Source organism: Zosterops lateralis (genome assembly GCF_965231275.1).
Source record: "Zosterops lateralis genome assembly, chromosome: 20".
NCBI classification, from domain to species: Eukaryota; Metazoa; Chordata; class Aves; order Passeriformes; family Zosteropidae; genus Zosterops; species Zosterops lateralis.
This window is the reverse complement of record NC_139780.1, coordinates 2,261,149-2,283,691: the sequence shown is the minus strand read 5'-3', so window position 1 is coordinate 2,283,691 and position 22,543 is coordinate 2,261,149. Positions and strand designations below refer to the sequence as shown.

Genomic DNA, 22,543 nt, shown 5'->3' with positions numbered 1-22,543 from the left:
CATGCTGACCATGGATCCCCTCACCAGGAGCATCATCAGGTGTTGAGGAAGGGGATGGGACATGCAGGGGACAAGGACAAGTGTGGAGGGGGGAGGAAGGAGCTGGATCTTCTTGGTCCTGGTGCACAGGGGACCTCAGAAGCAGCAGGACATGGGACAGCATTGCTGGCAGCCCCTTCTCTCCTGGTCAGGGCTCACTCACCTGCAGCTCCTCCTGGGACAGCATCAGTGCAGGTCCACTGGGACCAGGGGGGCCAGCCAGACCCTGGGGGACAATGACACTGCTGGTGGCACTGGCTGCTGCCCACGAGCCCCTCAGCAGCTCCTCCACCAGTGCCAGCAGCTGGACATCCTCATGGAATGACAGCATGGCGTGGCAGAGCCTCGCTGGCACATTTTAGGGGAGTGAGGGACCCAGATTTTGGGATGAGGGGCGTTTGTGGCTCTGCTTACCGGCACTCCCGGTGTGCCCCTGGGGCCTGGCAGCCCCGGGAAGCCTCTCAGCCCCTGCCAAAGGAGGAGGTGGAGAAGGGAAGGAAAGCAAGGGGGGAGATGCTGCTGTGCTGAGCTGCACCCCCACAGTCCCCTCTGCAGCCCTCGAGTGGGAAAGGAGGGAAGGGATCCCATGGCAGGGCTGACCCTATGGCAGGGCTGATCCCATTGATCCCATGGCAGGGCTGATCCCATGGCAGGGCTGATCCCATGGCAGGGCTGACCCTATGGCAGGGCTGATCCCATGGCAGGGCTGACCCCATGGCAGGGCTGATCCCATGGCAGGGCTGACCCTATGGCAGGGCTGATCCCATGGCAGGGCTGACCCCATGGCAGGGCTGATCCCATGGCAGGGCTGACCCCATGGCAGGGCTGATCCCGCTCCAGCTGCTCCCCACTACTTACTTTGGGTCCAGACAAGCCCTGGGAGGAAAGGACAAGAGCAGGATAAGAGGGAGGCAGGAGGGATCAAAGCTGCATTCCTGTAGGGCCAGGAGTGAACCCCAAACCTGCAGGAGGGGGAAGGACTCACCGGTGTCCCGGGAATTCCAGGGTGTCCCCGTTGGCCAGGGGGGCCAGTGTCACCCTGCAAGGACACCAGAGGAGCTCAGGACATCCCCCAGCCCTGCACAGGACATCCCCCAGCCCTGCATCCTTCTACAACCCAGCCCCTTCCTCAGGTGGATTTTATATGAAAAAAAATTTAAGAATTTCACCCCAAATACTCATTTTAGTCCCTGACTGTGGGCCTGATATTTCTGGCTCTGAGAGATTTCAGCCTGCTGGCAGCTGATAACTTTTTCCCAAGGAAAAAAAAATCTCAAGAAAGTTTCTTCTCAAAACAATCCTGGCAAACAACTCTCCTTTCTCAGAACAATCTTTCTCCAGGTGGTGTTTTGCTGTTTCTCTGGTTTAACCAAAGGGATCAGAGAGGTGTCGTTCCTATTCCCCAACCATGTTCAGTCTGGATGGGAACACCTTATAAAAGGTAGTGAGAATTAGACAATAAAGCCTTTTTTCTGTGCTCTTTGCCTTCTGAAATATTTGGAGCCTTTTTTTCAACACCTGACATCCCTCTCCACCCTGCCCTTACCTGCTTTCCCTTGGGTCCTGGTCTCCCAGGGACACCGTGGGGTCCTGGCTTGCCCTGGGAAACGTGGCAGGATGTCACACAGGGTGACAGGGGACCAGGGGAGAAGAAAAAGAGCAAAACCTGTGACCCACCTTGAATCCATCGTCCCCTTGCTGGCCCAGGTCACCCTTGCTGCCCTTCTCGCCCTGGGAGAGAGTCAGGGAGAGCTTTGGTGGCCAAGGGAAGGACAGAACCCCCAGGACACCCAGAGTGGGTGGGGAAATTCCCAGTTATGGCTGGCTGCAAAACTTCTGGGGTAAAAACCCCCAAACACCCATCCCTTTGGTTCCACAGAATTCACTGCACCCACATTGCTGGGGACAGGGGCAGCAGGGAAGGATGATCAGCTCTGAACTGAGAGGATCATCCCAGATTAAAATATCTCTCAGGATGGAGGATGCACTTGGACAGAATAAAGAAGATTCTTGGTGTGCTGAAACCAGGAGCAGGGGGGGAAAATATCCCAGCACAGCCTCCCCTCTGCCTGCTCTGCCAGGAGCTGCCCACTGAGCTCACGATAAATTTAAAGTTTGAATGATTTCCAAAGTTTCATTTTCTTGAAGACTGTGCTCAATGAGCAGCTCGTCATTGCCAGGGACTCCTATTTATGGCCATGGGGCTGAGGGATGGGATGGGATCCATGGGATGGGATCCATGGGATGGGATGTTTGGGATGGGATCCATGGGATGGGATGGGATCCATGGGATGGGATCTATGGGATGGAATTCATGGGATGGGATCCATGGGATGGGATGGGATGGGATGTTTGGGATGTGCTTGGCTTCTCCAGCCAAGGATCCATCAGGAATTGCACAAAGCATGTTCAGCTCATGGTGCACCAGCATCAATGCTGAGATCAGGCATTAAAAGGCTCCACACTGCTGATTGCCACTCCAGGAGGATGGAAAAGCTGGGAAAGGACTGGATTTGGGAAAAAAAAAATCTAAAAGTTCCACCTCCCAGCACCTGGGGACATGGTGGACAACCCCCAGAGAAGGACAGTGCAGCCACCAGGGTTCAAAAAGAGGGGAATAAAGGACAGAATTCAGCAAATTAAAAGCCACCCTGTGCCCAGTGTCCCTGCCAGGCCTGGCACATGTCCCCTACCTTGTATCCTTTCGGTCCAGGGTCTCCTTTGATGCCCTTCAGCCCTGGGATGCCCTAAGAGAGAACCAAGGAATGGCCTCACCCTGAGGCTGAGCTGCTCCTGTCAGCCCCTGGCAAGGAGGGATCTCCCCACACCTGAGGATTCTGAGGATTTCAGGCAGATTTAGAAACTTTGGGGCATTTTCTCATCATTTTTTTTTTGCTTTTTGCTTTCAGGAGGATCCCTCAGGAAAGCCCATTAAAAATGCACTGGAGGTGCCTTTGCTGGCTAAGAATTTTAATTTTTTTTTGTGAAGTTGCCAAAATTGGGCTTTTTTAAATTATTATTATTTTAAGCAGAGAAAAAGTAATTTCTAGTAATTAAAATAAATATTTGAATCCTTTTTGCTGGCTGCAGTTTGTCCTTCCAGCCATGACAGCTCTCTGGGAAGGTGAGCACAGTCCCACCAGTTCTCAGCACTGCCTGGCATCACACATAGACCTAAAAAGAAGGATTATTTGGCCTCCAGAACCACATTTTTGGAATGATGTGATTTTCCTGGGATGTTAATTTAAGAGGAGAAGACAGGAGGAGATGGATGAACCACTTAATAACTTCCCTCATTTTAAACAGGCCCTTGCAGAGCTGTGGGTCACACAGTGGGGTCACACAGGGAGAACCAGCACCCCAAAACTCCAGGCTGATACTCACGTAGGGTCCCTGGGGGCCCTGAGGTCCTGGGAGTCCTTTGTCACCCGGGTAGCCCTGAAATGCAAAGGGAGAAGCCCTGGCTGTGCCCAGGGTGATGCTCCAGGGCAGGGAGAGCAGCCAGGGGGGCTGTTGGGCTGGGAGACTCTGGGGGGACACAGCCCTCAGTTATCAGGGTTGATTCTTTTCTAAACCGGGGCTCAGGCAGGTGGGAGCACCCCCAAACTGCCAGGGGGACAGGGCAGCCTGACAAAGCCACCTACCTTGTGTCCCCAGGGACCCCGCGGGGGCTGCTGGCCCATCTTGCCTCGCTTGCCCTGGGGTGAAAGACTCACAGGTCGCTCCAAACTAATCCAGACACCCCTCATCCCTCCAGCATCCCCTCTCCAGGGATTCTGAGCTCCCAAAAAACTGGGACACCCCCCGCCCCCAACCTGCACAGGCTCCAAGGAGCAGCTCCCCACTCCCTGCCACCCTCCCTGGGGACAGCAGTGCCATTTACCCGTCTGCCAGCTTCTCCTGGGAGCCCTGGGTCCCCCTCCTGGCCTCTGTCACCCTGGGGGGAGAAGAGATGGGGCTGTGGGTGTCCAACAGCTCAGCCACATCGCAGCGCTGGGGAAGAGCAGCTGCTGCCTGCATGGAGAGGGGGACAGAGCCCACCAGGGCTGGGGAGGTCCCTGTGCCCCCCAGGGCCACCTCAGCCAGGCAGGATCTGCCACCCCTCACCCAAAAAACCAGCCCAAGGGCATCCTGTGTTTTTCCAGGTGGGGAAAAATTGTCCCTCCTGGGCAATTCTGAGTTTTCTCTCTGTGGTCCCCAATGGGATTGACCAGCTCAGGCTTGCCCACGCCATGCCCACTGGGCTGTCCCCTCAGTGCCACACCCAGGGAAGGATTTTTGGGGATACCTTTTCTCCTTTGCAGCCTTTCCATCCTTTAGGACCAGCTTGTCCAGGAGACCCCTAAAATCCCAAAGGAGAAGGAAACCCCTCTGTGAGGACGCTGTGCCAGGGATTCCCCTCCTGCCTTCCCTCCCTGCCCTGCCCCAGTGTGCACAGGAGGATGCTCTAAGCTGGAATCTTCTCTTTGGGATTTTTCCCTCTCTCTGGAGCAGCCTGGACAGAAGGGGGGCTGTGAGAAGGTTCAACAGGAGCAGGGGATGGATGGTGCTGCATTGGACTTTTTTGACACATCCAGGAGATCTCACAGCCTCTTTCAGGGAGAACCACCACAGCTCCAACTCCAATGAGTTTTGAGGTCCCTCCCAACCCAAACTAGCCTGGGATTCTGGGATTCTGTAAGGGCAGGTCGTGCCCGGGCAGAGCAGCACTGCAATGTGGGAAAACTGGGATTTATCCTGCAGGTGAGCTCAGGGCACCCATCCCACTCCTCACCGTTTGTCCTGGTTTTCCCGGCTTGCCCGGCTCCCCTTTTGCACCCACCAGGCCCTAAGAAAAAAAACAGAATTCAAGACAAATCCAAAACTCTGGGTTGCTCACCCAAATGCCGGGCAGGCTGTCAGAGGGACACAGATGTGGAAAAGCTGGAGCAGGGAGGATCCTGCTCACCTCAGCCCCACTCAGCCCAGTGACTCCAGCTTCTCCCGGCGGCCCAAGAATTCCCTGAGTTCATTTGGGGATAAAACACGATGCTGGCACCAGGGGAAGGCAGGAGGGCCCAGCTGGGGCTGTTGTCCCCAGGGATGTCCCCTGCCCGTCCCCGTGGAGCAGAGGCGTTACCTGCCGGCCCGGCTGGCCCTTGGTGCCCTCCACTCCTCTGGCTCCTTCGTGCCCGGTGTATCCCCGGAGTCCAGGGGCACCTGCCAGTCCCTGAGCCCCCTGCGAGCCCTGCAGGGGACAGAGGTGGGGACACGGCTCACCCCATCCTCAGCAGGGCCCAGCAGCTGCTCCGTGAGGGACTTCAGCTGCTGTGAGCTTTAAATCCCACTGGAGTTTATTCCACACCAAATCACCCTGGAGTTTATTCCACACCAAATCCTCCTGGAGTTTATTCCATGCCAAACCCCCCTGGAGTTCATTCCATACCAAATCACCCTGGAATTTATTCCACACCAAATCCTCCTGGAGTTTATTCCACAGCAAACTCCCCTGGAGTTTATTCCACACCAAATCCCCCTGGAGTTTATTCTATAGCAAATCCCCCTGGGGTTTATTCCACACCAAACCCCCCTGGAGTTCATTCCACACCAAACTCCGCTGGAGTTTATTCCACACCAAACCCCCCCTGGAGTTTATTCCACAGCCTGACCTCTCCCAGCAAATCCCCCAAGCCAAAGGCTTGGAGCAACCTGGTCTGTGGAAGGTGTCCCTGCCCAGGGCAGGGGATGGAATCCAATGAGTTTTGAGGTCCCTCCCAACCCAAACCAGTCTGGGATTCTGGGATTCTGTAAGGGCAGGTCTTGCCCGGGCAGAGCAGCACTGCAACGTAGGAAAACTGGGATTTATCCTGCAGGATTTATCCTGCAGCTGAGCTCAGGGCACTCAGAACACATCTGTGGCTCTCTGTCATGACCATAATCCCCATCCTGGGGCACCTCAAGTGTTCCAGGCACTGGGCAGCTCCCAGAGCCACAGGGACACCTGTGGGAAATCCAGAGCCCTGGAGCTGCCTCAGGCAGGTTCCAGCAGCTCAGTGTTACCTGTGCAACAGCCCTGGCACTTTGGCACGGCTTTTAACAGCTCTATTAAAATTCTTTTAAGGAGCTTTTGCTGTGGGAAATCCGAGGAAGCAGTGACTCAGTCCCAGGGCAGGAGCCAGGAGCCACGGCCAGGATGGCAGAGCTCATTTTGCAGCCACCCCCAGGGTGAGGCACAGCCCAAAATGCCACCAAACCTCTTTCCCAGGGGAAATTTTTGGGAGGCAGAGCTGGTACTCACCACTGGGCCGGGCTTGCCACCATCTCCCTTCAGTCCATCATCTCCAGCCACTCCCTGTGGGGGCATTGGGGGTTCAGAAAAAGCCCCTGAGCACCGTGTCCTTCACCTCTGCGGGGACTTTGAGCATCCTGTCCCACCTCCCACGCTCAGCTGGCCCAGACAGCACTGGGAACCTCGTGGGAGTGAACAGGATTCAGTATCAGGAACAGGTTTTTCCATCAGGCACCACAGGGTGCTGGAAAGGCTCTGATTTTGGGGGGTTTAGGTGCTGGGAGTTTGGGGTTTTAGGGTTTGGGAGTCAGTGCTGAGGTATTAAACCTCACCTCACTACTGAGCCTCTTGATCAGTGGAGGGGTAATAAATCCTTTGGATTGTACTTGAAATAGGGTCTGGTTGGGGGGGTTTAGATACTGGGAGTTTGGGGTTTTAGGGTCCTGGGAGTCAGTGCTGAGGTATGAGGTGTTAAACCTCCCCCCTCACTCCTGAGCCTCTTGATCTGGACAGTGAAGGGGCAATAAATCCTTTGGCTGGTACAGGAAATAGGGAAGAGCTGGGGAAGCCTTTGGCAATTCCCAGCTCTGCAACATTCCAGGCCATCAGTACCTCGAATCCTGCAGCCCCAGCAGGTCCATCCACACCTCGTGGCCCCGGATCTCCCTGGGAAAGGAGGGGAAACACCTCCGTCCATGGAAAAAAACCCTTCCCTGCCTCGCTGGCTGTGGATCTCAGGCAACAAGGCAAGGGGTGTCCCATGGCAGGTCCCCCTGTCACCAGCCTGCCCAGGACATCCAGTGCCAGCACATTCCCACCGGGAAAGCTTGGGAAGGGGCCAGAACAGGGAGTTTCACCCAGAGATGAAGGGTTGGAGCCATCATCCCTCTGTACCTTCTCTCCCTCGGGACCGTCGAGCCCAGGAGGACCTCGGAGTCCTGTTCCCCCCTGTTCAGGGCACAAGGAAAAGAGCTCGGGTCACTCTGCCCTGCCCCAGGGGCACAAATGTCCCCTGGCAGGTCTGGGATAGAGACAGAGCTCTGCCCAGTGCTCCCAGTCACACAAATGGCCCCTGGCAGGTCTGGGACAGAGATGAGCCCTGCTCAGTGCTCCCAGTCACACAAATGTCCCATTACCAGGCCTGGGACAGAGACACAGCCCTGCCCAGTGCTCCCAGTCACACAAATGTCCCCTGGCAGGTCTGGGACAGAGATGAGCCCTGCTCAGTGCTCCCAGTCACACAAATGTCCCATTACCAGACCTATGACAGAGACAGAGCCCTGCCCAGTGCTCCCAGTCACACAAATGGCCCCTGGCAGGTCTGGGACAGAGATGGGGCCCTGCCCAGGGCTCCCAGTCACACAAATGTCCCATTACCAGACCTATGACAGAGACAGAGCCCTGCCCAGTGCTCCCAGTCACACACCCCCCCACACCAGTCAGTGACAGGTTGACAGGGGAGAGGGGACATGTTGTGACTTACAAACCATCCTGTGGCTCCAGCAGGTCCTGCAGCCCCGGTGACACCGCCCTGGCCCTGGCACACAGAGGGACAAGTGTTCCCAGCCTGGCAGGGGCTGCACTTTGGCTGGAGGCAGCATTACCCCAAACTGCCCCACAAACCCAAACCATCCCTTTGTGCCAACGAGACCCAGCCTTCGTGTCACGCCTGTGAGACGTGAAACTCCCTAATTATGGAGATTTGACAGTTCTTAGGATTTTCTGCAGCTCCCAGAGCCCAAGGTGTCCCAGCAGGGGTGAGTCCCCTCCTTGGCAGCCACCAGCCAGCCTTTGGGGACATTGCAGGGTGAGCAGCCCAGCCCCAGCTGTACTTGCCACCAAACCTTCTCGGCCCTTCTCTCCCTTCTGGCCTTTCCCTCCAATTTTCCCCGTGGCAGCTCCTGGACCAGGAATTCCAGGAAGGCCCCTGGGGCCAGCATTGCCCTGTTCAGGGATGGAGATAAGTCACCACAAAGAGGGAAAAGAAACAGCAATAAATTAATTTCTGTTTGGAGATGAGCTGTGTCACCCCCTGGCAGGTCACCCCTGTCCTGCTCTGTCCCCACCACGGAGCAGCAGAGGTTGAGCAGGCCAGGGGTGTTCCCGAGGTGCTGGAAAGAGGGACAGAGGCAGAGACACCCCTCACCTTCCGTCCCCGCAGTCCCGGCTCGCCCGGGTCTCCAGTGTCACCAGTGTCCCCCTGCCCGGGGGGAAATGTTCACATCAGACACAGCAGCTGCTCCCCAGCCCCATCCCAGGCTGGGTTAAAAGCTGGGCTTGGATTTCCATGGGCTTTTCCACCCTCCCCTGGCTGGGATTTTGATGTTGGGAAAGGCACAGCCCCACCTCCTGTGCCAGGGGATCGCCCCAGCTCTGACCCCAAAAGTGAGTGGGGACAAAATGCTGAGCACACCTTGCCCAGCACAGACCCCAAAGCATCAACCCCCAGCTCCATGGGAGCATCCCAGGCTCTGTGGGGCAAAGCCATGGCATGGGCAGGGTCCAGAGGCAGCACCTTCCCATTCCCATTCCCTGTGGGGTCAGTCCCACACGTACCTCCTTCCCTTGTTTCCCAGGCCGTCCCGGTGGCCCCTCTGTCCCCTTGTCCCCCGGCTCCCCAGGGCTCCCTCTGATGCCTGGAGCTCCACGGCTTCCTGCCTCTCCCTGGACAGGATGAAGATGACCAGGATGACTCTTGGCTGCCTTTTCCAGCTGAGCCTGGCTCTGCCCTCCAGCATTTCCCACACTGGGGAAAACCCAGTTTTCTTATGGGACACCCCCCCCTGCCATCCCCAGGCAGGAAGATTCTGGGGGTGGTTTCAAACACCTGCCATGGATTCAGGTGGTGCCTGTGTGATCCTACAGGAGTGGGGTGAGCCCAGAAGGACCCCCAGCACCCACCTGCTCACCCTTGGGCCCCGGCTGACCCTCTGCTCCTGGCAGTCCTGGTGCTCCCTGCAGAGGGAAGAAAAGCCCAGCCCTAGCACAGCTCCTTGTCCCAGCTTTAACCTGCTGGCTTTTTTAAGGATCAGCAGCCTCCTCTTGTCCTTCCCCATCCTTGGAGCAGGGAGCTGTGGAGGCTGGAGCAGCCCCAGGGGTGGGGACACAGTTCCCAGCTGTGGTACCTGTTCCCCGTCCAGCCCACGGACTCCGGCTGTCCCAGGATCTCCCACCTCGCCCTGCAGAGGACACAAAGTCAGGACAAGCAGCCGTGGTGCTTCTCTGTCCCTGCAGCTCCCTGAGAGGTAAATCCCTGCCCCACAGGGATGGGGCCAAACTGGGAGCAGTGCTGGCCCCCACAGCCCTGGGGAGGTCAGTGGGGTCAGCCTGAGGCTCTGGGCAGCTCCCAGAGAAACCAAATCCTGTCCTGTGTCCTCACCTTCTCTCCTCTCATCCCTGCAGGCCCTTCACGTCCACTTGGACCTTCCCGGCCCTGAGAACAAACACCCACATCAGCAGAGAGGTTTGGCCCAAACTCAGGAGATTTTGCAGCTCCTGAGCAGGGTCTGGGATGTCCTGACACCCCCCACATCACCACGGGAAGAGACTCCATCCTCCAGCTCCTCCAGTCCCCTTTTCCTTCCCTCCCTGCAGGTGCTTCAGGGAGCTCCCCAAAGGTGCTGCTGCAGCAAAACCCTTAATCCCTGTGCTCGTGAGAGGATCAGTGGAGGGGCCCCAGCAGCACTCACCGGGTACCCAGCGGGGCCAGCAGCACCAGCTGCTCCAGGAGCGCCTCTTTCTCCACCCAAGCCAGGCTTCCCTGGAATGCCATCCTGCCCTCTCGTGCCAGGAACACCCTGCAAGGCCAAAAAGCCCCTCAGGCCCCCCAAAACACAGCTCTGGCAGGATAAACTCAGGGAAATCCACGTGGCTTTGGTCACCTCAGGGTCCAAAGGTGCCACCTGCTCCAGTCCCCATCCCTGCAGGCGTAGGACATTGCTGTCCCCACACCCCACATTGCTGTCCCCACACCCCACATTGCTGTCACCACACACCCACATTGCTGTCACCACACACCCACACGGGGTTTGGGGTGTTCCCTGCCCCACAGCCACCCCAGGGATGGAACTGGCCTGGAGTGGACACCAATGTCCACCCTGTGGGACATCACCCCAGCCCAGCAAGGTGCAGCTCTGCACTTACAGGCAGCCCTGGGAGCCCTCGAGGACCTGGGTCACCTGTTCTGCCCTGGGAAAAGAGGGATATTCAGCAGTGTCTCCATGGAATGGGGGACCAGGGAGATGGGAGCAGGGTGAGGCTTTGCTCAGAGAAATCCTCATGTCTTGGGACCATCTCAGCAGTGCCTGTGCTGCATCAGGACAGAGCCCAGCCAGCAGGGAGTGGGACCAGGGTCCTGCCTGCTCCCAAAATGGGGTTTGGGATGGATCCGTGCTGCCAGGAGAGCCCTACCTGGGAGCCAGGAGCACCACGAGGACCTGGCGGACCTGGCAGGGCCTGGGGGACAAGAGCAGCATCAGTGACACAGCCCTGGCTGAGCCCCCTCCCAGCTGAACTGCAAAAGTTCCCCATGGCAAAGATTTCCTATTTTCCCCATTCCCAGCCCAGCAGAGAGAATTTGCCTGGTGCTTTCCAGGGGGCTGGAGCTGCCCAGAGCAGCAGCAAACAGCACTTACCTTTGGACCAGCTTTTCCTGGAAATCCTGGTGGACCTTGAGCTCCCCGTTCTCCCTGTTAGGAGGCAAGAAAAAATTCCTTTTCTCTGTGTGTTTTAATGCAAAAAACCTCTTTTAAAAGCACAACAAAACAAACAAAAACCAGCCCTTAGAACAATCTAGTGTTGGGGTTGAGGAGGTGCTGGAGTGCCAATGGTTCACAGATCCACCATGGCTGATGAGGACTGTGGGCACCTCCAAATCCATCCACTGGGCTCAAAACTCATCCCAAAAACGCTCCCAGTGCTGGGGTGGGTGTCCCATCCCTACCTTGTCTCCCCTGCGTCCCAACCTCCCGCGGTCTCCAGCAGGTCCTGGATATCCCTGGGAAGAGCTCGGGGTTAGGAGGCAGCTGGGGCTGCCTGGCACTTCTGTATTTTTGGGAGGAGGTGGCTGAGGGAAAGGCAGGAGCCCTGGGAGGATGGTGAGGCTGCTGCAGCCTCCTCCCAGCCGTGTCCCCTCCCTGGGCAGCCCCATCACTCACATGGGAGCCCACAGGTCCTTGTGGCCCCTCCAAGCCAGGCTTCCCGGGCAGCCCCTGCCAGGGAAAACAAGGGAATGAGCAAAGCCCCTGTGGATGCTGAAAGTGAGAGATCAGGCAGCCACAGTAGAGTCTGAGTCTGTGTGAAATCAAGTCACGTAATTTTCTCACACTGGGCTGAGAAATGGTGAGGAGGAATCAAAAACAATCCTTGGAAGGTGAAAAACCGTTAAGGTGGAAAACTGTTAGCAGGTGATGTTTTTTCTAATTTGTTGTTTACTTGGGAAAAACAGTCAAGGGGTGTTGTTCTGAGTGTCCAGTAGTGTTTGTTTCTCAGAACTGTCTATGTAAAGGGTGGTGGAAAATAAAGATCTCTTCTCTCTCTCTGACTGCAGAACAGCAGTCTGTGTGTCATTACTACCACTGTTCCTAATCAATAATGACAAACCCTCACTCCTGGGATGGAGTCAGGCACCCTCCCTTCCCTTCCTCAGTGATCCCACAGGATCTGAGGAGTCCTTGGGCTGAGTCCATGGGACCCCCAGAGCCTCTGGGGGCTGTTCATCCCCATCACTCCCCCAGCCAGCCCCCCAAACCCCAGCTCTCACCTTTGGGCCCAAGAAACCCGGGTCTCCATCAGGTCCAGGCTTTCCTGGAGAGCCCTTTGGGATTATTGGGGAGGAGGTGTCACCAAAGGCCGAGAGGATACGAGCCCACCAATCCCTCAGTGCTGCCCCCGAGCTCCTGGCCAGGGGTCACCTGGGGCCAGCAGGGGCCACAGGGGACAAACTCGGCCACTGTGGCTGCTCCTGGTGGCTCCAGCCCTGGGGCTGGCAGGGCTGTCACCAGGGAAGGTGACAATCCTCACTCTCAACACCTTCACCATGCCCAGCTGAGTGCAGGCTCTCAGGGAGGAGCTGTTCCAGCTGCAGGAGCTGTTCCAGGTCTCCATCCCAGATCATTGAGCTGGAATGGACCCACCAGGACCAGAATCCAGCCCCTGTCCCTGCCCAGACCCCCCAACAATCCCCCCCTGGGCACCCCTGGCAGTGCTGTCCAAAGGCTCCTGAAGCTCTGTGCCCATTCCCTGGGGAGCCTGGGCAGTGCCAGCCCCCTCCTCCCTGAGCCTGTGCCAACCTCTCCCACTGGGATCCCCTCCCAGGACCCAGAGCCACCTCCTGCCCAGCCATGGCGGGTTTCCATGAGCTGCTATTCCCTGCTGGGCTCAGGGAGGCTGCACAGTTCCTGGAGCAGGCTGATTCCTTGGGGGAATGATTCTGCTCTTCCCCAGCCTCAGCACCACTGAGGCTTTTTAATGTCTTTTATCAACCAGGTAAGATCAGGTCCTACAGATGCCCTGATTCCCAAGGAAAAGTCCCACATTCCCCACCAGCAGCACCAGCCCCACTGACATCCCACCTAGAAAAACACACAGTTCATGCAGAGGAACATTTCTTTTTTTTTTTTTCCTTACTATGGATCCAGGAGTTCCAGCATGGCCACGGCTCCCTGGCAAACCAGCAAATCCCTGCAGGAAAGGGAGCAGAGGAGCCATGGAGGGAAGGCAGGAGAGGAGGATGGAGGGACTCAGCCCTGGGTTTGAGCCCCACCCAAAGCATAGATGTGAAGGGCCCAGCTTGGTAAAGGCAGCACTGGGGATTTTCTTTAAAATCCAGCTCCTGGATTCCTCATGGAATCACTGAGGACACTGTGTGTGGACAGACACAACAGCCACTCTGCTCCCAGACACTCAGTGTGGTGCTGGCAGCACTCAGGTGTGTCTCTGACCCAGCTTTCATCCTCTCTTTTGAGGGAGACACCTGTTTTTTTTATTGTTTAATTTTTTTTTTTTTAATTTCAGAGTGAAGATAAATATATGGAATCCTGCAGAAGGGAAAACCTGCTGCCAGCCCCAGTCTTTTTGCTGGATCTGTTCAAATCCCATTGCTCTGTTCCCAATCCTTTTCCCCTCAGCAGCATTCCCAGAGGAGCCCCCTTGCTCCACCCCATCCCATGGACACCCTTTGGAGGCACATTCCCAAAGGGATAAAATGAAGCAGAGGGATGGAAGGGCAGAAATCAGCTCCACTCACCAATGGTCCCCTCCTGCCTGGGCTGCCCACGATCCCTGGGTGGCCCTGCAGGATGAGGATGAGGGTGAGGATGAGGAGGCAGAACAGCCTCTCCCAGTCACCATCATGGCAAAGTGCATGGTATAAAGGTCTTGTCCACACAACCACAGGGATAGGAGGTTGGGAAGTGTCCCCACTGATGGTATCAAGGTTTTATCTCATATGGCCATGAGATTGGAGGTTTGGAAGTGTCCCCATGGATGATACCAAGATTTTGTCCCACACAGCCACAGAGATTGGAGGTTGGGAAGGGTCCTCATGGATGGTATCAAAGTTTTGTCCCACAAAACCACAGAGATTGGAGGTTGGAAAGGGTCCCCATGGATGGTACCAAGATTTTGTCCCACACAGCCACAGAGATTGGAGGTTGGGAAGGGTCCCCATGGATGGTATCAAGGTTTTGTCCCACATGGCCATGGGATTGGAGGTTGGGAAGTGTCCCCACTGATGATATCTAGGTCTTGTCCCACACAGCCACAGGGATGGGATTGGAAAGTGTCCCCATGATGGGTTTTGTCCCACATGGCCATGGGATGGGAGGTTGGGAAGTGTCCCCATGGATGGTACCAAGGTCTTGTCCCACAAAGCCACAGGGATGAGGTTGGGAAGTGTCTCCATAGATGGTATCAAGGTCTTGTCCCACACAACCACAGGGATTAAGTTGGGAAGGGTCCCCACTGATGGTACCAAGGTCTTGTCCCACACAGCCACAGGGATGAGGTTGGGAAGTGTCCCCATGGTGGGATTTGTCGCACATGGCCATGGGACGGGAGGTTGGGAAGGGCCCCCATGGCTCAGCTGCCCCTGTGCACACACTCCAGCCCCTGTCCCCAGCCAAGTACAGATGTAGGATGGGAACCTGTGTACCAGGCTTTCCTTCTGCGCCCTCCGCTCCCGGCACGCCCCGTGAGCCCTGCAAGGAGAGTTTTGTCTCAGGGTGGCCCCACCAAGGGCTCCTCCAGCCCCAGAGCTGTCCCCACAGGGTGACAGTGTGGGACATCAGCAGTGGCACTGCCTGGCGTGTGTGGAGCTGTGGATCCCCCAGTGCACAGCTCATCCCACACAGTTCCTGCAGCTCCACAGGGATGGGAAATGACATCCTTGTGGGAGGGGAGCCATTCCCACCTCAGCTGGGTTTTCCCTCCTTCTATCCCAGCTATTTATTCCTGTCTCCTTCACCAGCCACAGCTCCGAATAACAGAGCTTCCTTAGAAAGTTCTTTCCTGGAATTTTCTGTGCTCAGCGTTCCTGAAGAAGTCGTGGCGTTGGGCAGGTGTTTGGTCAAATTCAATGTGCCACAGCCTGAGCTGCTCATCCCTGAATTTCCTGTGCAAATTCCCAACCCTCTGCTCTGGCCCTACATCCCAGGATTGTTGTTCCTACATCCCAGAGCTGACAGCTCCCCATGGCAGCAGAGGGATGGGGAATATCCTCTACTCACGGGCAGTCCAGGGACTCCAACCAGCCCACGCTGCCCCACACGGCCCTGGAAAACACCAGGAATCACAAACTCATCCATCTGCCAGCGGCAGAACTGCAGAGCTGGAGGGAAATCCTTGTTCCTGAAGGATGTGCTCTGCTCCAGCACATCCCAAGCCAAGCAAGGGATGTCTCAATCCAAGGTTTCAATCCCCCAGAGCCAAAGATCCAGCCCCAAATTCCAGTTACCCGGGCTCCCCGTGGTCCTGGGGTTCCCTTGGGGCCATCAGGTCCTTGGCATCCCTAAAATCCACACAAAGAAAAACACAGGCATTGCAAATCTATCAGGGGGTGCCATGCGGAGGCTGCAGACCCTCCCCAGGATGGTGTCCCTGGGTGCTGGGACCCCAACAGGGTGGGCACATCCCTATTTTCCATGCAGGGAAGTGGTGAAAGCAGCAAATTCTGTGTGCTGACCTTGGGTCCCTCGCTGCTGTTCAGCCCTGCAGGGCCAATCTGACCTTCTTCCCCCTGCCAGGAGAGAGGGGAGGGATCACCCAGGGAAAACACAGCCTCTGATCCCCGGGGGAGTCACCAGCCTGCTGCTGGTGGAGGGAAAAACTCTGCAAGCGTGACCAGAGGTGACATTAATTAATGTCACCAGTTCAGCTTTGGGGGGAGTGGGGACTTCCCCCATCCCCCAGGGTTAAAAAACTGAGCAGAAAGAAAAAATCTCAACAGTTTGGTGTGGCCCAAAGTGACACAGTTGGATATTTTTGTTTCCTGGTGGATGAATTAAAGGTAATTCCAAGGCCAAAGCTCCTGCCTGCTCCAGCAGTGCTGCCTGGGAGGATGGACAAGGCAGGAAAATAATTCCTGCTGCTTCCCCAGCTCCTGGAGAGGTGGGAGGAGTTGTTATTTATCCTGAAGAGCGAAAGAGCAGATCCAGGAAGGAATCCCAAAAGCCTTGGCAGTGGGAGGGCATCCCCTGCAGACTGGAAAGGTGGGTGGGAAAATAATCCTCCTTTTCCTGAGAAGCTGGGAATGACAGCAGCCAGCCTGGCCTCAGCTCCCAGCTCACGCACGGATCTGGAGGTGGCTTCAGTCACCCAGACAGCACTCCCAGAGCACACACTGCAGGGATAAAGCATTCCCAAAGCTCTCCAGGGCTGCCAGCACAGCTCCAGGAGCAGAGAGCTTGGCAGGAGTCAGAGAGAGGGGCACAAAATGAGCAATCCACAAACCCTCTGCTCCCAAAAGCTGCTGACCAGAGGAGCTGACCCAGAGCAGGGACTCAGTGTGATCCTGCAGAGCTGCTCGGGCTGGGAATCCTCTGGCCCCAGTGAAGCCAGCAGTGAATTTTGGGATGAGGAGGTGTGGAGCAGGCAGAGCAAAGCTGGGTTTGGGTGCTGGGGGCACCTGCAGCCCCAAAGGCTCTGGGACAAGCTCCCCATGGCTGACACTGTCTTTAACAGGAGAGACTGTGTCTCCCATAGGAGGGATCTCATCAATCAGCAGTGCCTGCCCCCCTCAGGGCTGTCCCCAGGCTGTCACACAGGTCACACCTGTGTCCCCCAGCAGTGGCACTCACATCAGGTCCCCGTGGCCCCTCTGCCCCTCGGGGGCCAGGGAAGCCCTGCAGCCCCCCCTGGCCCCGGCTCCCTGCAGGGCCCTTGGCTCCTTGTGCTCCTCGTGGGCCCTGGCAGGAATAAAGCACAGAATGTCACCAAGCAGGGACAGCAATTCCCTGATCCACGGGCGGGAATTGCCCTGGAATCATCCCTGGCAGGGATGAGCACCCCAAACCCTCCTCCCCCAGCATCCCTGGGGCACCAGGAAAGGGGAAAATACATTTTTTTTAAACAGCCAAAGCGAGATGGAGCAGTGAGGGATGGATGGGGTGGGTGGGATCAGCACAAAATGAGCAGCCTGGTGGTCACAGTCCCCAAAACCCAACAGGGGCCCAGGGTCCTCCACAGCGACCCACCCACAGCTGGGTAAAGCACATCTGGACAATGCAGGGAGCCTGGGAATGGGTACCTTGGCTCCTTTGGCTCCCAAATCTCCCTTGGCTCCATCTGGACCTCGGCAGCCCTGCAAGAAGAGCAGCAGCAGTGGGGGTTACACTGAGAAACCCTTGTGTGAGCTGTGATCTGATTCTGGCACCAAATAAAGGGAATTTTGCCCTGTTCCAGTCAGGAGTTTCCTCTGGATGGGCCTTTCTGAGCTGGGAGCAGGGACCTGCTGGGTCTGTTCCTCGTGGTGGGGATTTGGAGTTCAATCCCCCCAAACCAACCCCAGCACCCCATTTCAGTGCCAGTGTCATCTCCCAGCTGGTGGTGGCATCTCTGGTGCCACCAAAACAAGTGTCTCACCCTCACTGCTGTGTTCCTTAACTCAGGCCAAAGCATTCCCATTTCCCTGAGCCTCCCAAAGGCTTGGGACACTGAGGACATCCCTTAGGACACTCCCAAGTCTGAAAGCTCCTCTTATTACAGCAAAAAGAGCCCAAGCTCAGCTCTGTCCTCCCAAACAGCTCCAGCTGCCCCCTATTCCAACACCAAGTCCAAGCACAGGGAAAGAACACGGAGCTGCAGCTTTGGGCTGCTCTGCCACGGCTCTCCTGCTTCCCAAGCAGGGATCCCATGGGTGCCATCACTCACCCGCTCTCCCTGGGGGCCTTTGGGACCTGGCAGGCCAAGAAAACCCTTCAGAGAGAGAGAAAAGAATGCAAATTTAAAAAGGAAAACACAATGGGAAGTATTGCTTGTGCTCCTGGAGGTGACAACCCTCCCACAGCACTGGCATGGGATATGGGATATGGGATGTGGGATATGGGATGTGGGATATGGATATGGGATGTGGGATATAGGATATGGGATATGGATATGGGATGTGGGATATGGGGTACAGGATATGGGATATGGATATGGGATATGGATATGGGATGTGGGATATGGGATATGGGAGGCACCAGTTTGGCTCTGCAGAGTTGCTCCTGTGATGCCCCAGTGGGGTTTGTTCCCCAAAAAGGGACCAGAAGATGCACAAACCCTCCCAAGGCTGCCCCTAAGATGAGGATGAGGTTCTTGTTTGGGTCCAAAATGCACCCCCCACATCCCACCCTGCACCCCTCACCCCATCCCACATCCCTCATCCCATCCCAGGCTCTGGGTTGGGGTCCCAGGGCCTGGGCCAGGCAGGAGGAAGGTCAGGCTGTCCCAAGCCTTTGGAAAGGGCAGCTGAGCACCCAAACCCCTTTGGGGAAAAGGTGCCCCAGGGAAGGGATCTGCAGGGCTGGGCCATCTCTGCTGAGGAATCCACAGGGAAAGAAGAAAAATAGAGGGGTCTGAAAGCAGGAGGGGCAGAGGAGCTTTGGGGATGATGAGTGTGGGCACAGGGACGTGGTTGGCACCTCCATCAGCCCTGTGGGAAGGTGGGCATTCCCTGCAGGACTTTGTGGGGCTGTGAGGGGGAGGATGAGAACACCCCAAACCCAACCACCCCCTTCCCATGCACTTACCCCAGGGCCCTCCTGTCCCAGCTGTCCCCTCACCCCAGGGGCACCTTCTGTACCCTGCAAGAGGAATCCTGGAATCTCAGACTGTTCTGTGCTGGAGGGACCCACAGGATCATCAATCCAGCCCCTGTCCCTGCCCAGACCTCCCAACAATCCCCCCCTGGGCACCCCTGGCAGTGCTGTCCAAAGGCTCCTGGAGCTCTGTGCCCATTCCCTGGGGAGCCTGGGCAGTGCCAGCACCTCTGGGGAAGAGCCTTTCCCTGCTCTGCAGCCTGAGCCTGCCCTGGCCCAGCTCCAGCCGTGCCCTGGCTCCTGTCCCTGTCCCAGAGTGAGGAGGGCTCCCAGCCCTTCCATGTTCCCTCCCCAGGGGGACCAGGGACCTCCAGGTGGCATTTGGGAGGTCAGCTGGAGGTGCTGCCCCCTCTCCCTTCCCAAAACAGGAACAGGGACCCTCTCGACCCCATAGCTCAGGTCCCTGAAGGGAAAACCCTCCAACCTGGGCTTCATCCCCACCACGGTCCAGAAAAACTCTCTTACTGTGTCTCCTTTGGGACCAGTGGATCCCTCCAGCCCTGCTGGACCCTGGGAAAACAAAGGCAGAGATGGATGTTGGGAAGAGGAGGGATGTGCCTCTCCCTGTCCTGCTCTGTGGGTGAGACCCCAGCCCACAGGAACCTGCCCAGGAGCTGCCTCACACCTCGGGGACAGTGATGTCCCCACCAGGGGACACAGCCCTTCCCACCCACCCCCTCCTGGGGGGCCACAAGGACCCCCAAAGTCCAGGATTTTGCATCCACTTCCAAAGTACATGGGGGCCTGCTGGAACCCTGGGCACTGAGAATTCCAGACTTTCTGTGCTGACAGGCACTGACCCCCCAAGAAAACACTGCATTGACCTGAGGTCTTGGAAAAGGCTCCCAAAATTGAGTGACAGCACTGGGATTGTGGGTGTGGAGTTTGGATAGAAGTGTGTGATCTCACAGGGTGGAAAACTTAGAGTTTAAGGGTTTAGGATATAGTAATATATATAAAGCAAGATGGAAGTTTTAGGGCAGAGGCCAGTCCTTCTTTTTCACCTTCTTCTTCATGGTCTGGGTGGTGTTTTGTAATTGGATAGAAAAATCTGCATTATGGGCCACGGGTGGTTGGTTATTGGGTTAAAAGTAAAAATAATTCAGGTGTCATTTCATAATTGGACAATTCGTGCTTAAAAGCCCTTGGAAAGAGTTAGAGACAGAGCCATTTTTCACTTTGTTAGCCAGAGCTCACAGCTCATGAGACTGTGACATAGACAAGAATTAATAAACATCAGAGTCCAAACACAAAACACCTAATTCCGGCTCTAACACAAGAAACAAAGATAAGAAACCCACAGGGGACAAATCCCAGCAGCTCCTGGAAGAGAACTGGGGGATACACCCACCCCAGGCCAGCCCCCACTCACCTGAGAGCCCCTGGGGCCGGGGGGGCCACGCCTGCCCTGCAAGCCCTGGGGTCCCTGCAGAGGGGACAGGGTGAGCATCAAATCCTGCAGGATAAAACCTCTCCTGGCAATTCCCAGCTCCCGAGGAGCTCAGGAATTCCCAGCTCAGGGCACACTGAGGGGTGCAGAAAGGATTCCCACCCCTGACCCAACCCTTGGGGTGTGTCGGGATCACATCCCTGCAGGGTAAAATCTCTCCTTGCCATTCCCAGCCCCTGAGGAGCTCAGGAATTCCCAGTTTAGGGCACACTGAGGGGTACAGCAAGAATTCCCTCCCCTGCCCCAACACTTGCAGCGTTTGGGGTGGGTCGGGATCACCAAAACCTCTCCTGGCAATTCCCAGCTCCCGAGGAGCTCAGGAATTCCCAGCTCAGGGCACACTGAGAGGTGCAGAGAGGATTCCCACCCCTGCCCCAACCCTTGGGGTGTGTCAAGATCACATCCCAGCTGGAGCAGACCACTCCAGGCTGGCCGAGCCCCCATCCTCATCCCCAAACCAGGGATCACCTACCTTGGGGCCGCGGGGGCCGGGCACGCCAGGAGGACCCAATTCCCCCTGCGGAGAGAGCAGGGCAGGGCTGGTGAGAGCACAGCCAGAGCCACATCCCGGGTGACAAGGGCTGGGGACAGTGACACACTCACCTGAGAGCCATTGATGCCTCGGCATCCCGCGGGTCCCGCCCGGCCCGGCTCCCCCTGCAAGGGCAGACCCCGCTCAGCCCCCGCAGGGGAGGTGGGACAGGGATTTCTGAGCATCCCCGGGCTATGGGGCTGCTGGAGAGCTTTACTGGGAAGTGTTAACACCACTGGTCATTTTGCAGTCCTCCCCCGCCCAGCTACTGGGGATGGTTTGAACCCAATGCAGCGGTTTTAGGTGGGAATTAGGACAAGGGATGAGCTGGGAAGGAAAAGGTGCTGCTCTGAATTTCCATTTGTATCAAACCCCTGAGACTCACCATGGGACCAGCAGGGCCCGGGGGACCCACTGAGCCACCTTCTCCCTGCAGCAGGAGAGAAAAAAAAGCCTTGTTTGTTTGTTTTATTATCTCCTTCATCCCAAATCCCCCTTTTCCTTCACATCATTTTTCACCTTTCTTCACATCAGCTCCTTGATACCTCCTCAGACATTTGCTGACCAACCCCAGCTCCCTTTCATGCTGGAGAACCACCACCAAACCACTTCAATTTTCCTTTCAAATCCTTTTCCAACCCTTTCCTGGACAGGATTGTCTCCTCCAGTTGTGTGGGAGCACTGAGCTATCCACATGCTGAGAGCAGCCTGGGAAAAACCGGGTGCTGCCAGCCTGGGATTCATCTCAGCTGGAGGTGGCCACCTAAAATAAATCCCAACAGGCAGGAGGGCACCAAAAAAAAAAAAAAAAAAAAAAAAAAAAAAAAAAAAAAAAAAAAAAAAAAAGAAGGCTAATTTCTCTTTATTTCTCTTCCTTTTTCTTCATTTATCTTCCTTTCTCTTCATTTCTTTTCATTCCCAGCCAGAGCAGGGATGGGAAAATTCTGGATGCAGCCCTTTGGGGTGGCACTGATGTCCTGAGTTGTGGTGTAGGATGTACACAAAGTATTTATTCCATCCCCATCCCCATGAGCTGTTGGAACCAGGTGGGGCAGTGTTTTCCCAGGCCCCTCCTTTGGGCTCTTCTGCTCATGGCCCATCAATGCCTTGCCCAGGACTCACAGGGAACTCCCTCCAGGAGCTCTCTCTGTTTAATGGGCCATCAAGGAGCCACTGCACGACTCCTCATCCCATTGGGAGATGCTCCCAATGCCCAGGGGGAGGAGCCAAGCATTCCCACCTGGAGAGAATCTGGGATTTGGGACAGGACAAGCAGCCCTGAGCCACTGGATTCCCAGAGGAGCAGAGCTCCCAGACCTTTCTGTGGGATCACTGCTTCAGGAAGAGCCCCTCACCTGGACTGCTCCCACCCCCCTGCTCAGGCTGTGTTCTGACTCTGTCAGTGCTCCTTTGTGTTATTGCATTTATTTTATTTTATTTTACCTTTTTCCCTTTTCTTCTTATTAAATTGTATTTCTGACTTGGAGCCTCTCACTCATTTTGCTTTCAAACTACAACAACAGAGAAGGGGAATTCACTCACCTCTGGCCCTGCAGGGCCCTGGAAGCCCATGACCCCCTTCAGCCCCACCATCCCCTGCGAGAGAAGGGAATGAGGTGTCAGCACCCGGAGGTGGCACTGCCATTGTCCCCTCCCTGGCAGGGACAGCACAGAGGGTTTGTGGGCAGAGTCACATCTGGCCTGTCACCTCTTTCTAGTGAAGGGGTGATAAATGGGTATTGATTCGTGCTGATGAAATTGAAACACGAATCAATATTTTAAAAACAGTAGTTAAAATGTAAGGTTTTTTAGGAAGAAGAGGGAGGAGGGGAAGTCTCCCCCCCCTTCTGAACACAGAAGATTTAAAAAATCCACATTATAAAAGCAGTAAATGAGAAAGCTGTAGAGAGGAACAGACTGAGATAAGGAAGCTACATTTATCTGGAGATGGGAAAGTT

At 56.2% G+C, this 22,543-nt stretch overlaps 1 protein-coding gene across 1 annotated transcript in view; it reads right to left on the bottom strand.

Moving 5' to 3' along the window:
• Nucleotides 1–22,543, bottom strand: part of LOC310917489 (uncharacterized protein) — a gene marked incomplete at both ends in the record, with an annotated part of 83,875 nt that overhangs the window by 1,917 nt on the left and 59,415 nt on the right. Inside the window, 47 exons of the mRNA XM_083875786.1 lie at nt 203–265; nt 454–507; nt 898–915; nt 1,025–1,078; nt 1,586–1,639; nt 1,717–1,770; nt 2,733–2,786; nt 3,424–3,477; nt 3,684–3,737; nt 3,923–3,976; nt 4,328–4,381; nt 4,814–4,867; nt 4,988–5,041; nt 5,159–5,266; nt 6,317–6,370; nt 6,920–6,973; nt 7,202–7,255; nt 7,791–7,844; nt 8,144–8,251; nt 8,454–8,507; nt 8,864–8,971; nt 9,209–9,262; nt 9,433–9,486; nt 9,687–9,740; nt 9,997–10,104; nt 10,451–10,495; nt 10,718–10,762; nt 10,942–10,995; nt 11,250–11,303; nt 11,464–11,517; nt 12,069–12,122; nt 12,935–12,988; nt 13,554–13,598; nt 14,452–14,505; nt 15,034–15,078; nt 15,261–15,314; nt 15,489–15,542; nt 16,603–16,710; nt 17,052–17,105; nt 17,675–17,719; nt 18,535–18,588; nt 19,069–19,113; nt 19,976–20,029; nt 20,526–20,570; nt 20,657–20,710; nt 20,971–21,015; nt 22,128–22,181. Coding sequence (XP_083731912.1) covers nt 203–265; nt 454–507; nt 898–915; nt 1,025–1,078; nt 1,586–1,639; nt 1,717–1,770; nt 2,733–2,786; nt 3,424–3,477; nt 3,684–3,737; nt 3,923–3,976; nt 4,328–4,381; nt 4,814–4,867; nt 4,988–5,041; nt 5,159–5,266; nt 6,317–6,370; nt 6,920–6,973; nt 7,202–7,255; nt 7,791–7,844; nt 8,144–8,251; nt 8,454–8,507; nt 8,864–8,971; nt 9,209–9,262; nt 9,433–9,486; nt 9,687–9,740; nt 9,997–10,104; nt 10,451–10,495; nt 10,718–10,762; nt 10,942–10,995; nt 11,250–11,303; nt 11,464–11,517; nt 12,069–12,122; nt 12,935–12,988; nt 13,554–13,598; nt 14,452–14,505; nt 15,034–15,078; nt 15,261–15,314; nt 15,489–15,542; nt 16,603–16,710; nt 17,052–17,105; nt 17,675–17,719; nt 18,535–18,588; nt 19,069–19,113; nt 19,976–20,029; nt 20,526–20,570; nt 20,657–20,710; nt 20,971–21,015; nt 22,128–22,181 — 2,709 coding nt within the window. The remainder of the gene's footprint in view (nt 1–202; nt 266–453; nt 508–897; nt 916–1,024; nt 1,079–1,585; nt 1,640–1,716; nt 1,771–2,732; nt 2,787–3,423; nt 3,478–3,683; nt 3,738–3,922; nt 3,977–4,327; nt 4,382–4,813; nt 4,868–4,987; nt 5,042–5,158; nt 5,267–6,316; nt 6,371–6,919; nt 6,974–7,201; nt 7,256–7,790; nt 7,845–8,143; nt 8,252–8,453; nt 8,508–8,863; nt 8,972–9,208; nt 9,263–9,432; nt 9,487–9,686; nt 9,741–9,996; nt 10,105–10,450; nt 10,496–10,717; nt 10,763–10,941; nt 10,996–11,249; nt 11,304–11,463; nt 11,518–12,068; nt 12,123–12,934; nt 12,989–13,553; nt 13,599–14,451; nt 14,506–15,033; nt 15,079–15,260; nt 15,315–15,488; nt 15,543–16,602; nt 16,711–17,051; nt 17,106–17,674; nt 17,720–18,534; nt 18,589–19,068; nt 19,114–19,975; nt 20,030–20,525; nt 20,571–20,656; nt 20,711–20,970; nt 21,016–22,127; nt 22,182–22,543) is intronic.